Source organism: Camponotus floridanus, unplaced genomic scaffold (genome assembly GCF_003227725.1).
Source record: "Camponotus floridanus strain SB8 unplaced genomic scaffold, Cflo_v7.5 scaffold43, whole genome shotgun sequence".
Classification (NCBI taxonomy): domain Eukaryota; kingdom Metazoa; phylum Arthropoda; class Insecta; order Hymenoptera; family Formicidae; genus Camponotus; species Camponotus floridanus.
The window spans coordinates 539,831-554,353 of NW_020229581.1; the positions used below are offsets into that span (position 1 = coordinate 539,831).

At 34.0% G+C, this 14,523-nt stretch overlaps 1 protein-coding gene across 8 annotated transcripts in view; it reads left to right on the top strand.

Annotated features, from left to right (window-relative positions):
* Positions 1-14,523, top strand: part of LOC105258422 — a 209,292-nt gene that overhangs the window by 185,354 nt on the left and 9,415 nt on the right. For 7 of the 8 annotated variants that reach the window (XR_003123258.1, XM_011269654.3, XM_011269655.3 and 4 more), the window contains 4 exons: positions 835-968; positions 8,154-8,244; positions 13,089-13,337; positions 13,662-13,926. Coding sequence is in view for 7 of the 8 variants with exons in the window: in XM_011269654.3 (XP_011267956.1) it covers positions 835-968; positions 8,154-8,244; positions 13,089-13,337; positions 13,662-13,926 (739 nt within the window). In the remaining variant the exon portion in view is untranslated. The remainder of the gene's footprint in view (positions 1-834; positions 969-8,153; positions 8,245-13,088; positions 13,338-13,661; positions 13,927-14,523) is intronic. The other variant, XM_011269656.3, reaches the window with a different exon arrangement.

Here is a 14,523-nt window from a genome sequence, read left to right on the forward strand (position 1 = left end):
TTTATTCCTGACCGATTACTCGTTATTAATCTAGTCTATTAGTTAGAGATAGATAATTTAATAGATGGAATTTTACACAAGTGATATGGCTAATTTATTATAGATAAATGCACAATCGTTATTCGAAAATTCAGTCATAATTCATTTCAATATTTTCAAGTAAAATAATTATACACTTGTCATCTGAAATCGTATCTGTAACTTAAAAAAAATGATTTTTACTATTTTTATTTCCTTGTGAAATATGTTCATATTATATATCGTGGAAAATTTGTTGCCGAAATTACGTCGGTTTCAGTCCGTTGCGAAAAATTCCGCTGATTGCCCGCCAACAATTTCGATCGCTTTTCCCCGATTGGGGGGAAAATGAAAAGCGATCCAACAGTGATTTATTAATCTCGCCGCTCGTCGCACGTTACCACGAATAAATTATGACGAGTGCGCGCTGATTAATTACAAGTCAATTAACGTCCATCCCGCCCCGCCCGCATCGGCGAAACGAATAACACGACAACCCACTGGCGTGTCCATCGTGCGACACTACGAACACTTTATTAAATCCGCCATTAATTAATCATACTCTAACCGACGATACCTTTTCGCGATGTGCGATTGCTCGTATCGACGTCATTATTGCCGATTCATTATTCACGACTGTCGCAACGACGCCGTTTTTTTTTCGTGCCCGACGCACGTCGCTGAATTTTGCATCGCCGTCGTTCCATCGTCGCGTTAATTAACAATTCCCCTCCCCTTTTCCATTCTGCCCTTTCCTCCTTTTTTTTTCGTCTACCTGGCTGCCATTAATAAATGTCAACGTTTGGATTGTCGTAGAGGGAGGCCACGCAACGAGATGTGGAACGAGAACGTCGGCAACGAATGGAGGCCGAAGCTCGGGTACGCGAAGTTACGGCTGAAGCTGAAAGAACACGATCGAGAGTCCATCATCTTCAGAGAGAGCTGGCCAGGTGAGAGATTTCAAAGTTTAACGCTTCTCGCAAAAGAATGCGATAAAGAAATGCGAAAATTGCAAAAAATTTCGCTTTCTTTGATTTTCCTTCCGTCTAAGATCTTTAATCTTTTAAAAGTTCTACCTTCCATTTCTTTTTTTTTAAATATAATTTGGAAAATTATTTTATCTAGAAAAATTGATTATTTCTAATCTAGTCTAAATGTTTATATTTCTGGATTAAAATATATCTTAATTATTACAGATCATATTTTGGTGGCTAAATTGAACAAATATTTGTTTTACATATATCTTTAATTTCTAATTTAGAAAATATAATAAATAAATTCATAAATATTTTAAAATATAATTTTTTAATTTCTCAAATGACAATAATAAAGTTTTTTAAAGCTTTTAAACCGACAGTTTTCATGAAAATTTCTTAAAAAAAGATATCTAGAAAAATATCTACGTTTTCTAGACGTGAATAAGAGTTTTATTTAGACATTTTTATGAGTAATTCAAGTAAGAAGGGATGGTATTACAAATCGATATAATTACGAAGCCTTGACTAACACTTCGAGGTCATCGTATATGCCATAGTATGTGCGAATCGATTTCTTTCCGTTCTTTCGCGTCCTCTCCATAATCATAGTATCGCGAAAATCGCTTATTTCATCGGATGCCAGGTAGAGGCAGTACTTTATTTCCTGTGCAGACCGCGTGCGCGATACATAAATATAAAAGTACCCATGTAACGTATAAATAATGAGACCGCACGCGTTTCCCACGCAATAACCAGAGGATCCGATGGTAAATCTTCGATATTGGCTCTCATCCAACAACATACTGCAACCCACCCTAAAATGATAAAACCTCCCTTTGCCCTCTCTTTATCCTTTTTTCCCCGCTATTGTATCTTTTATTATTATTTTAATATCGAAACTGTCGCGAGATATCGCACATTCGCGATGAAAAATTCGATAGAACTAATTAAATCTTTTTCATATTTTAAAAGAATAAAAACTATTTTTTAATATTGAAAAGTGTTAACGATATGAAAATATATAGCTATTATATCTTGTATTTTGAAGATAATTTCTAATTTTTAGAGAGAAAGAGAAAAGTTTTTCTGTTTATCAATCTTATTTTAAATATTTTAATAAATACATAAACGCTACAATTTGATAAGTTTAGATATTAAATAAATAAAACATTACAGATTTTTTAAAAATTATTTTAAATTTTTATACGTTTTTTATATGTTAAATTTTTATATGTTTTATTCATATTTATAATATAAAAGTAATTTACATTAAAATCTTCTCTCTAATAATTCTCTCTAATAATTCTCTCTAATATAATATTTTATTTAAAAGTACGTTTTATTTAAAAGTCGTTTTGTTCAATATTTTTCCAAATATACTTTTATTAATCCCTATGGGATATCTGAATCGATTCCACGGTATCCTTTCGGAGAAATGTTATTAGCGAACATAAATGGATTTCTTTATCGAGACCATATACGCGGGATTATTCGGTAAATTATTTGATATATTAGCGCAGCTGATCGCGAAAAGGAAAAAGCCCTCGTATATAATTCTGTCAAAACCAACGATACGTTTCGTCAAGTCCACAGGAGAGCTTTTCAAACGCAGTCCTTTGATTCGGCACCGTCGAGTAGACAGAAAAAAAAAAAAATCTTCTGACATTTTTTCCCAGAGATCAATAACATGCCGTAGAAATTAAACTAGCGGGCCGACAACCGGACTTATCGCTCTCGATTGGCAATAGAGATCGCCGACCATGTACCATCCCAATATAGGATATGGCAAAATAACATATGTGGTTCAAAGTCGCATATGAATGATTGAAAATATCGATAACGCTTTTGTTCGAAACGATATTGTAGTTGAATGATTAACGGTGCATTGGTTTCGGCTTTGTATGAAATATTTTTCGAAACTCTGCTACCTATCCGTATCTCTTTTCTTCAACATTTTAAAATCTTTTTTCATAAAACGTCAGAAAAAAATAAACTCCAGGATTAAATGTAGGATTAATGAATGAAATAAATGTAATGATTATCGTACACAGAATTTTCAGAAGTCTTCGCGTAATCTATGCAGATTCTTATTTGTCTCGTACACGTGATTCCCGGAAAGAATGATCTCCAACTGTCATGCACCACGTGTGAGCGAATGCGTGTACAGCAAATTGATATCTTTGTTTTACAGCGTGCAACGTGACATGATGCATTATAACCAGCCGGATACGTCGGCTCGATGGTTCCTTTCGCCGCCGTGAATGAATAATGACGCGCATACTCTGCCCATATCCTTAGGTGTCCTTTACATCATTCCTCACGCCCTCTTATGTCCGTGCGTGATTTTTAATTCCGAAAAGTTGCGACACTGTCGAATTTCAATCTTTCGGAGACGTCAAACATGTCACGCATTTAAACTCGCAAATATAATTCTTACTATATATGTTGAAAAAAATATAAAATAAAATATATATTAATAAAATATATAATATACATGTAATAAATATATATTAATGTAAAGTGAATAAGTATTTTAAAAATTAATAGGGAAAGTTTTCTATATGTATATTATTTATGTCGTGAAAAATAATAATTCACATATTCTTTTTTAGATAATTCTAAAATGTGAATATACTAAGTTAACCATCACAAATAATTTTAGAACAGAATTAACACATTAAGTCTAATATAATTTAGAATAATTTCATATAAATTCTGAACATATATCGTGCAATTGAAATTCCCTTTTTAAATACATAAATTAAATTACTTAAATACATTTGCTTTATAACATTAACAAGAAGTCTTATTAAAAATAATCGATAATGATGAATATTGAGCACAATATATTTCCCACGCGGAGGAGCGATCTTTTATGTGCGTACCATTTTTTCCCTTCGTCGAATAAATCAGGACTCAAGAGTTCGCTCCAAAGTAGCTTGTCGAAAGTATTTCATGATAACAGCGCGGTTTTACAAAGAGCCGACCGGGCCTTGGACGATACTTAAAATTCCGAGCTTCGGGATCTCGGGATCTTGCGTACGCACCGACCGCTCAATTAAACGTGATCTTTTGTTCCCACGGTCACATGGTGGAATCTAGTCGCGCGATCGCGGGACGAATTAAAAATTCGGCTCTCGTACTCCAGGCGGCTTTTTACGAGCGGACCCTCGCGTGAGAGAGAAAGCGCGGCATTATTTTTACGCGGCCAGACACGAAATTGAATTTTCCAAGCCCTTTCGCCGAGGCGCCCCACTGTAGAGACTTCTATTAACCACACGTAGAAACAATGCAACCTAAATAGCTGTACGAACATGTCGTGGAGAAAGAGAATGTGGAAGGTAAGAGAGGACCTTGCTTCTCGAAATTCCTCTCGCATAGAGACGTTTCGGAAATACATTCATTTGTGGCCGACATCTCGGTATAAATAATTCAAGTATTCAATGAAACTATTTATATCGAGTAAAATGATATCGATGAAAATTCAACAATAATTAAATATCAAATCGATATTGATATCAAAGATTCTAAAGTGATATTTATTAAAAATACCAATTAACCAAATGTAAAAAAAAATGTTTGTATAAATAAATGTTTTGTGTAAAAAAAAACTTAAAAATACATTTTATATTGTAGTCTTTAATTCGTAATAATAGTGATCAAATATCGATCAACAATTTGTGATTAGAATGCAATATTTCTAATAAATATACAATAAAATAGAAATTTTATAGACACGCATATAGTATATAAATCCAAAAAAATTATGCGATTTAAACGCAGCTTTCCGTTAAAGTCAAAACAAGCGGATGCAAAATCCAACTATGCGAAAACCGTTGCAGCCAGTGTATTCGCGGTGCGTGTTTTCGAAACGTCCCGCCGGAAATTAATCTCGTACAATCGGGTCGCCGAATCCATTCCATCGGCGTCGATGAGATCGTTACGGGATAATTTTAGGGCACATACCCTGCATAGACGAATAGAACGCGGTGGAACGAAAACGTTAATTCACGACCGATGAAGTTTCGATGTGTCGTGACGGCGACGTATTAAACAGACGGACGAATCCCTCGCGTGTCGACGCAGAAGCGTGTCCAGCAGATCGTATATAAAGCCAGCGGGCGTAACAATTTCCATATGATAATGACGCAGAGGACGCACAAACGACCACGCATCGCGTTAACGCGCTGTACGCGATTCAACGACGCGTTTGCAGCAATATCTGTTTGTTCTGGCGAGTTTGAGTTTGCCAAAGCTCACGCGTGCGTGTACGTCGGCTTCGTGCGTGTCGTATCACTTGCGTGGTTGTCGACATGTGTAAACAGTAATTAGAGTAAGCGCGACTGAAAATCGTCACCCTCCATCGTCACAGATTCGATTTGCGAAACGTAGAACGTAAAGAAATCTACACAGAGAAAAATGTATACTGTATTCATAAATGTTATTTATTTTAAGTATATCATAAGTTTGTATATCCGCAAATATATCATAGGTTTACCACAAACATTAAATTTAATTGAATATGTTCTGAATTTTAGTAAGACAGTATTTTAGTCGAGAATATTAAATTAAAACAAAAATTTGGTTTGCTTACTACAAGAGTTGACGTAAAGTAAGTTTGATTTTTCTTTGATACAACTTTACAATATTCTTGAAGAGAAAATGAATTCTTCTTTTGAGTACATGATAATGAGATTTTCTAACACTTGTGATGAGTATATTTTAAGATTATTATCAAGAATATATTCTTTGTTGAAGAAAATTATTACTTAAAAAAAGAAAAATAAACAGTAATCGCTTTTCTTGGCAGTAGAATGATATTTTTCTCTGTGTATGTAGAATTTGACTTTTTTAAACGGAGATATTCTAAATTCGTAATAAATTGAAAATTGTAGAATAAAAACTAGCGATAAATAAAAAAAGACGTAAAAAAGTGAGTTTTAATATACAATAAGCGAGCATATACAAGATTTCTCAATAAGTGCGAAAAATTTTAGATGATTCTTTGATGGTTTTTTGAAAATTAAGGGGGGTTTTTCACATAAACGTATACTCCTATATCTCTCCCTGTGGAGTTGCACTCCTCCAACAATGGGGATAAAAGTTAGGTTTTTATTTTTTTTCTCAAATTTGGAACAAGTTAAAGAAATGAAATTAGGTGGATATTTTTATACTAGTAAAAAGATTATTTATTAATTATTAATTTTTTTAGCCTCCAATATTGTTATAAGGGGATGAAACTAGCAACCCCTATTCAATTTTTTATTAGAACTTTTTAATGTATATAAAAAACCTCCTTAATTTTCGACAAAGAATCATCTCCTAAAATTTTTCGCACTTATTAAGAAACTTATTAAGAAACTGTATATAATTAAATAAATATATAACAAAGTGAAAAATTAAATAGATAATAAATTGTATAGCAGTATTAGAAACAAATCAATCTACTTAGATCCTCTTGAATGAATATATGCAAAATTAACTCAGCGTCTTTTCGTATGCAATTTGATGCCGCGTGGTATCCCGAAATCATCGTAATCGAATTTGCCGAGCAACAGTTGTAAATCATGAGGACCGGCTTGCTCGTGCCATGTGTTCCGAGCGAAAACAGAGAGAAGTAGAAAAGCGGACAAGAGAGGGAGGTCGAGGGAGTAGCGCTGCTTGGGGAGAACTACACCCTCTGCTTTAAGGGTGCAGCAATTGCGAGCGCTACTTCGACGATCGATCGCGCTCTCGGTCTCTCGTACTTCGCCTAACTAAAAATGTAAAAACGACAAGTAGCGACGAAATATACTCGGCGGTATTTGTAAAACTTATTAAGCATTGTTTTGAAAATATTCAACGTAATTAATAATCATGATAATGATATTAAAAATTAGTAAAGATTAAAATAATTATGATATTCAAAAAGAAATTTTAAAGTAATAAGGATTGATAATTTTGTAGTATTTAGAAAATATTTCTTAACGAATAGTTCCTTTACGAATATTTATTTGTTTAAACTATAAGAATAATTATTCAAGAATAATTATGAAATAATTTCGAATGCTATATTTTTTAATTTTTTTTAACTTCTGACGGTGGTAGAAAATTAGGATAATTTTCGCTTCATAAATACTTGTGTACACGTGAATCAAGCTTATTATTAATTTAGTAAAACACAGATATCTAAACTTTAATCAAGATAATAATCACGTTGGAATATATATTTTAAATAAGAAAATTTTAAATAAGAAAATATAGCAATCTTTATAAATTCTTTATATTTAGCTGTCCAATTAAGCGAGCGAAAGACAATTTCCCTACGCGAATTGTGAATATATCCTTATTAAATGTCAACGCAGAGTACAATCGAATTGAAACTCTCTCGCATAACTGGCTCGAAAGTTACTTCGCCAAGGACATAAGCAAGGATATCTGTCCTGTGGGGGTCCCCGATGAGAAGACGGAGGGTGTTGCCAGGCGCTGCGTCAACCTCTCGCTCGGCCTCCCTCGAAAAGCTTAAATCGGCTTCATATCTCAGCCGCGCCCTCGCATCTCTAATCAGATCATTAACCTCGTGCTACGTACGCACATGAGAAGATTTGCCACACGAAAATTTTGATCTTTCGATTTACTTCTTAAAATGTGAATAATATGCCAAAAAACGAAATACTAATATTAGATGAAAAAATTCGCAAAGATTTTTGTTTAAATAAAGTACTCGATTTTTTAAAATTATAATGACTGAGTTTCTTAAAAAGAGAAGAGATGAGAGAAGAAATATTACTTTCTTTGTAATTTTTAAAATTTTATTTGTTCCAAAAGAAATTGTGTAGATTTATAGGGGAAAGCGTAGCATTTCCAATTATGTTTAATTTTTATTTAATAAGAAAGCAAGAGATAAAAATAGATGAAATCCGAAAGAAAAGAGAAAGATATTTCTTTCGCGCGAGTTGATCTCGCGAGAGAAAAATTTTTCTCGTTGAAAGTGAAGCTCTTCGGGAGCAGGAAGCGAGGTCGACGAGAGAGAGCAAATAAATTTCCCGGCAGCACAATAGAAAACTACCGAGGATGCTACCGAGAATAGTCTCAATGGCTCATTCAATTAGGATCTTTTCAACAGGGATTAAAATCCGGGAGCTTCCTCATGTAGACACATCTGATTTGTTGTTGCAGGATGGAGGAGTCGTCGCGGAGTCTGCTGCAACAAAAGCACCGAGCCGAACAGCTGAAGCAGGAGAAAACGGCACTCACACTTTCCTACGAGGTAAGTAAAACTGATTTTTTTCGCGTGGAAGCTAAATAATTTCCTATCTTTTCGATTTAACTTATACTCCTGGACAAAATTAACGCATAATTTTTTTTCACTTTTTCTTTAAAAACTGATATTTAAATTTTAATGAAAAATTTTAAAGAAAGAAGAGTGCAAGAAAATTTATGCGTTAATTTTGTCCAGGAGTATATAGATTCTTTATTCGTAATTTATATGATATATTTCGATTATAACAAAAATTAAATACGAAAGTTTATAGAGCGTTTTTAGTTTATGAATATTGATTAAATGGACGCTCCGAGGTCTACGTATGATTTAGAGTTTCTTAAACGTCATAGGAAATGCAATGCTTCAGCGAATTTATTTCCGGAGTCTGTCTCGTCAATCAAATATAATGCAGCGTGACATTACACGCGAGACGAACGAGATAATCGATGTTGATACTCGATCAATCCTGTATATATACGGAACAGCGTGTATCGTCGTGGGAGTTCGGTTTGCCGGTGGAAGCCGGGTATGTCGCGCGATGACAGTCCCGGTAAAAGGTTTCCCCTTATCCAATAATATTGTCTCCTTCACGGCAACGTGCCCTTATTGTATTTCACTGCGTGAGCACTCGGCCTGGATTGTTCCGGGCATTGTTACAAATGCGAATTTAGCTCGGTTCTCATTATTAAACGTCAAGTAGCATACCTTGTCGCGGCAGCTTTTGTCTCGTTTCACGCACATCGTTTCATATTATCAGGGTTGAGCGATCTAATTTCTCTATTTCAGCCGCTTTTGTCATAAATTTATATAATTTTTTTTCTTTTCTCAGGAAAAAGTTGGTGTCATGTTCTCTTTTTCGAAAGAATAATTAAATTAAAAATGTGCGAAAAATTTAAGCAAAATAAAAATATAATTGTAAATAATATTATGAATATATAGCTTTACCTTTATAATATAAAGATTTATAAAGTTATATATTTTAAAATTAAAGTATATATTTTTCTAAATTCATATATAAATTCCATTTAAATTATATATTTCTCTTCTCGAATTTATTATTATAATTCTCAACGTGACAATTTTATAAAGAATATATATCTTTTTCGCAAAATAATATCTAAAAATATCTAAAAAAAGATCTTTGATTTTTTTTCTAATATTTTTTTACTCCTTATTTCAACTTTTCTAAGTTGATCAGAATTTAGAATTAATATGGTAATCGCACTGCACTGAACAATTCGCGAAGCGGAAGTATTCTAGAATCGATGCGGCTATTCTACTTCCAAAATAAAATGAAAAATAACATCGATAAAAACGAATGCAAACTTTCTACGCGCTCTCGCTTCTCGTTTCCGCAATTCGCGAGCCTCGTAAAGCTCTCGCGGGCGATGATTTTCGACGTAAAACGCGTATGCGAGGGCACAGGCAATAAAGGGAGGGAACAGTAAACGCGGACGTTTATACTGCCGATCCTTACGGCACGCGCGCTATCTCGTTCACGGGCGGTTTGCCCCTAAAAGAGTCGTACCGTGCCGGGGGTATTCTCTCTCAACGCTTCCGACCCCCTCTCCCGCAATAATAGCAGTAGCAGCAAGGGGAACGAACGAGAGAGAAAAAGGGGAAGGAGGAGAGAGAGAAAGAGAGAGAGAGAAAGACTATATCGTCGTTCCCTACGAAATAACATTTAATATCGATCGTCACTCGATCCCTGGGTTCAATGTCGACCCGCCACCGCCTGTCAATGACAAGCCGCGCAATCCCTACGGGAAGCGATGTATAACGTTATATCTGAATGCATGAGTGAGTGTACTTCTATCATTGCACGCGAATTGGTGACAATCTGCAAAAAATAGAGTCGAGTCGAATGACAGGTGAGATCCAATAATGGAGACACTGAGAAAATTGTGAAATTAATTTTTGAATGGAAAGAGAAATTGAAGAAATAACTAATTTTGAACATAACATCCAACATGAAGAGTGCACAGAGAAAAATGTATACTGCATTCAAGTAAATATTATTTATTTTAAGTATATCATAAGTTTGTATATCCGCAAATATATCATAAGTTTACCACAAGCATTAAATTTAATTGAATATATTCTGAATTTTCGTAAGTGCAGTAGTTTAGTCAAGAATATTAAATTAAAACAAAAATTTGGTTTGCTTACTACAAGAATTGACGTAAAGTAAGTTTGATTTTTCTTTGATATAACTTTACAATATTCTTGAAGAGAAAATAAATTCTTCTTTTGAGTACATGATAATGAGATTTTCTAACACTTGTGATGAGTATATTTTAAGATTATCAAGAATATAATCTTTGCTGAAGAAAATTATTACTTAAAAAAAAAAAAAAAATAAACTGAGTAATCGCTTTTCTTGGCAGTAGAATGATATTTTTCTCTGTGTGTGTAAAGTATTGTAGTAAAATTAAGTATTATAATAAACAAACAAATTTCTCTCTCTCTCTCTCTCTCTCTCTCTCTCTCCCTTTCTATAAAAATATTAACTTATAAATCTCTTTTTATAAAAATCTGTATAAGGAAAATTGACATTCAATGCCATTAATGAGCTCCAAATAAGCTAATTTTTAATTGCAAGAAAATATATTTAAAATTTTAATACATCTTCTAAATTCTCGATTATTTCAAGTAGAGAATTTCGAGACATTCTATATCGAGAGGTAATACACGTCGACGAGAATTCGCAAAACACAGACAGTCTGCATTTTTACTCCCCCTTAGACCGGAGAACGACAGAAAATCGTTGGTTTCCTCGCTCGGTGCGACGCGGGGGTGTGTTAGCGAGGGCCGACTGTTATAAATCAGACACACGCACCCTCTATTAGCACCCCTGTCTCCGACAGAGGTCTCCGCAGCCCTAATTCAACGTTAAACGCCTTTCTGCTAATAACGGCCGGTTATTATTACCGCTCGAGACAGCGAATCGCGAACGGTTTGTCGTCGTCGTCATAATCGTTATCGATAAACAATGTATCCAATCGTTCGAGACCTCTTCTAACTTGTTTCTACCATAAAAACTCGGATCCTGACTCGAAGCAAACCATAATAACAGAAGCAAACGATCACGAACCCTATCGAATGTAATTACTTCCGTTCGAGGATGGAAGTAAAGAAAGTGTAGAGGCAGTGACGGATCAAAGTTTTTAGAAACCCCAGGTGCAGACTAAAATTCTTTATTCTTGACACTAAAAGTTATTAAACATTAGAGACATCTTCAGAGTATATGAGTAATAGTGGTGTTTTTCAAGAAAAAGATTTAAAAAAATTCCAAATATATAAGTACTTATCAAGAATAAAGTTGGATAAAAATAGAACATAAATTAATATGATTATGTATAATTGTTAAAATATATATTTTATATATATATATATATTATAACATATATATATATATATATATATATATATATATATATATATATATACACATTATTATAACATACATATATATAAGATATATATTTTTCATATATTTCTTTTACATCTCCTTTTGAAAGAGAAATGAAGAGAAATATTTAAAAATATACTTTTAAAATATAATAATTAAATTAAGGAAAAAATAAAAAGCTGAGTTCCTAAATGCACTTAATGCATTTGAAAAGTTGTTCTTTACGTATATTTTCACGAACGAGTAATTTAAGAAGCAAATGGCAATCGTCACGAATGCCACGGCATAATTACTCCTTTTAAAAATAGGAGTAAGAAGATACACTCGCGAATGTTCCAGGTATTTTAAGAATGGATAATTTAAGAACGGGTCCCCCGTTCCCTCTCTGTAATAAGACCGTTTGAGATAATTGCGGAAATACCTGTTTTGGTTTGAACGAAGTATTTAAATCTCCGCGATCCGACCAGTCGATTTTTCTTCCTTACCAAAGTGATCGAGTTAAAAACACGAACACGATCTTTAACACTCAGAAGCCAAGGAACGATCACGACAAGTGAGTCACTCAGGCTTGATAGGATCGAAACAATCCATTAGCGCTTAATTTTAACGACCGCCGGGAATTGAGCTCTAACGCGTGCTATAACGCGTAGGATATTTATGGAGCACTTCTGGCCTTCGTCGGCTCGCAATTTTTTACTTTCACGCCGAGATTATGATCGCAAATGTGCTTTAAATAGGATTAGAATTGTCGAATGTACATTCAAAGTTCACCGAAGTAATAATGTATTTATGTCTTAAGTTTTTATAGATCAGGAAATCTACAATCGTATTTTAGAAATTAAAACATCCGGATGATGACTTCATAAAATCACTTCTTATACTACATCATTTTAATATTTATAATAAAATATGGTACATGTGAAATATCAAGTAATTTTAATAAGATTTTGAAAAATTATTTTTATAAACTGATCTCGGAACTAATAACTTGATACTTTTTTTCTCAATAATTTTAACTGAATTTTATTTTAGGAAGATATCCAATTCTGTTGTTAAAATAATTAATATTTTAAATTGAAACTTTATGTATGTTTTATGTTCTAAAAATGCCAACAAGAATAATAATTATTATATTCAACATTAATTAATTATACGGTAATCATTATGATGTTATATTAATAAATTAATAGTAACAATGTTATAATAAATTCCAGATTATGCACTGATATTACATTCATAAAATGTCAACTGAAAAACATAATTCCCTTGTTCCAAAAATGTCATATACTAATCATTGGATATATGTTATTACGTTGTGTTGGAATAAAATATTCCTAGCTAATTATCCTACCGTAGTTATAAATGACATTTCGTGTAATTGGAGATACCGATCGGACACAGGTACGATAATTTTCGCGTGTCGCACGCTTGCTTGCAGGCGCGCGTGCACCAGTACCAGGCGCAGATATCGAAGCTGCAGCTGGAGAACGAGTCGATGCGAGGTCAGCTGCGCGGTCTCGAGGCAGCATGCGCCGGTGAAGTGCATGCCGCCCTCGTGGCACGTCTGGCGACTCTGGAGACGGAACACGCCGCCCTGGCGCGGGACGCCGACGCTCAGCGTCGACAGTACGAGCGGTGCCTGGACGACGTCGCCAACCAGGTGGTCCGCGCTCTCCTATCCCAAAAGGTTCATCGCTATGCTCTCTTTACCACACTTCCTCTCTCTTTCTTTCTCTCTTTCTGTCTTTTTTTCATCCTCTCCGAAGAGCCTGCATCTGCTACGAAGACACGTGCTTCATGAAGACTATCACATATATAGAATGCGAAAGAATTACGAATTACTACACTTGAAGCATATATTTATTTTTATTAGTTTCACTTGAAGGAATACCTTTTTGAAAGGATTAACTAGCTGCTAATACGCTTCTTCCTATCTGCTAATATGCTTCTTGAGTGATATCAGCAAGAAATCCATTTGAAGAGTGCTAATGTCAGTTGGTTATCTTTTCAGGGGCTTAGAGAGGAGATAGGCGCGTTGCAAAGACGTATACGAGAGCTCGAGGCTCAGAACCGAGCATTGTCAGGACTTTTGGCGCAAGCTGCCAGTCCCGGAAGCCCCACCGAACTGATTCAAGGAATTCTTGAGGCTGGTCCGGCCACCCTGGTCGCTGCTTTGGGCCTAGACCCTTCTTGGGTCCCTCTGTCGAGGCCACGTTCCCTCAACTTGCAGATACCCGTGATGGCAGCTACCAAATGCCGACGCAATAGACCTCTTGGTATTAATCTTTCATTATAATAAACATGTTATGTCATGAAAAATTAAGTGTACTTAAAATAAGTATAATTGATTTTTTAGACGAACTGTTTAAAAAATTTTATATATTAAATTATGTAGAAGTGTCTCTTTCAGAATTGAATACAATTCCATATATATAATTAAAATTCAACATATATTTAAATGTAATTAAATAAAAATATAATTACTAATTTCATAAAAATTCCCTATCAATCCAGCTTTTTATTATTATCTTTATGATTCCATTTTTCGAGATTCAATATCTTTCTTGGAATAAATTGCACTTAGCACAATCGCAGATATTTTATATTCTATAAATTATAAATCACATTAATATATTATTAAAAATGTCATATAATTCTAATTTATAAACTCATCTAATTCATGATGTATGAAATTAAGAAATTAAATATAATCTATTCATATAATAGACTTTTATAATAATTCTAACAACCTCTCTCTAAATTCTTAGTTTTCTCGCTTTTGAAATATCGATATTCTAGTATTTTAAATGATGAACAATAATGAAATATAATTATGATAAAATAAAACCGCGACATATCTATTCGGAATTCCC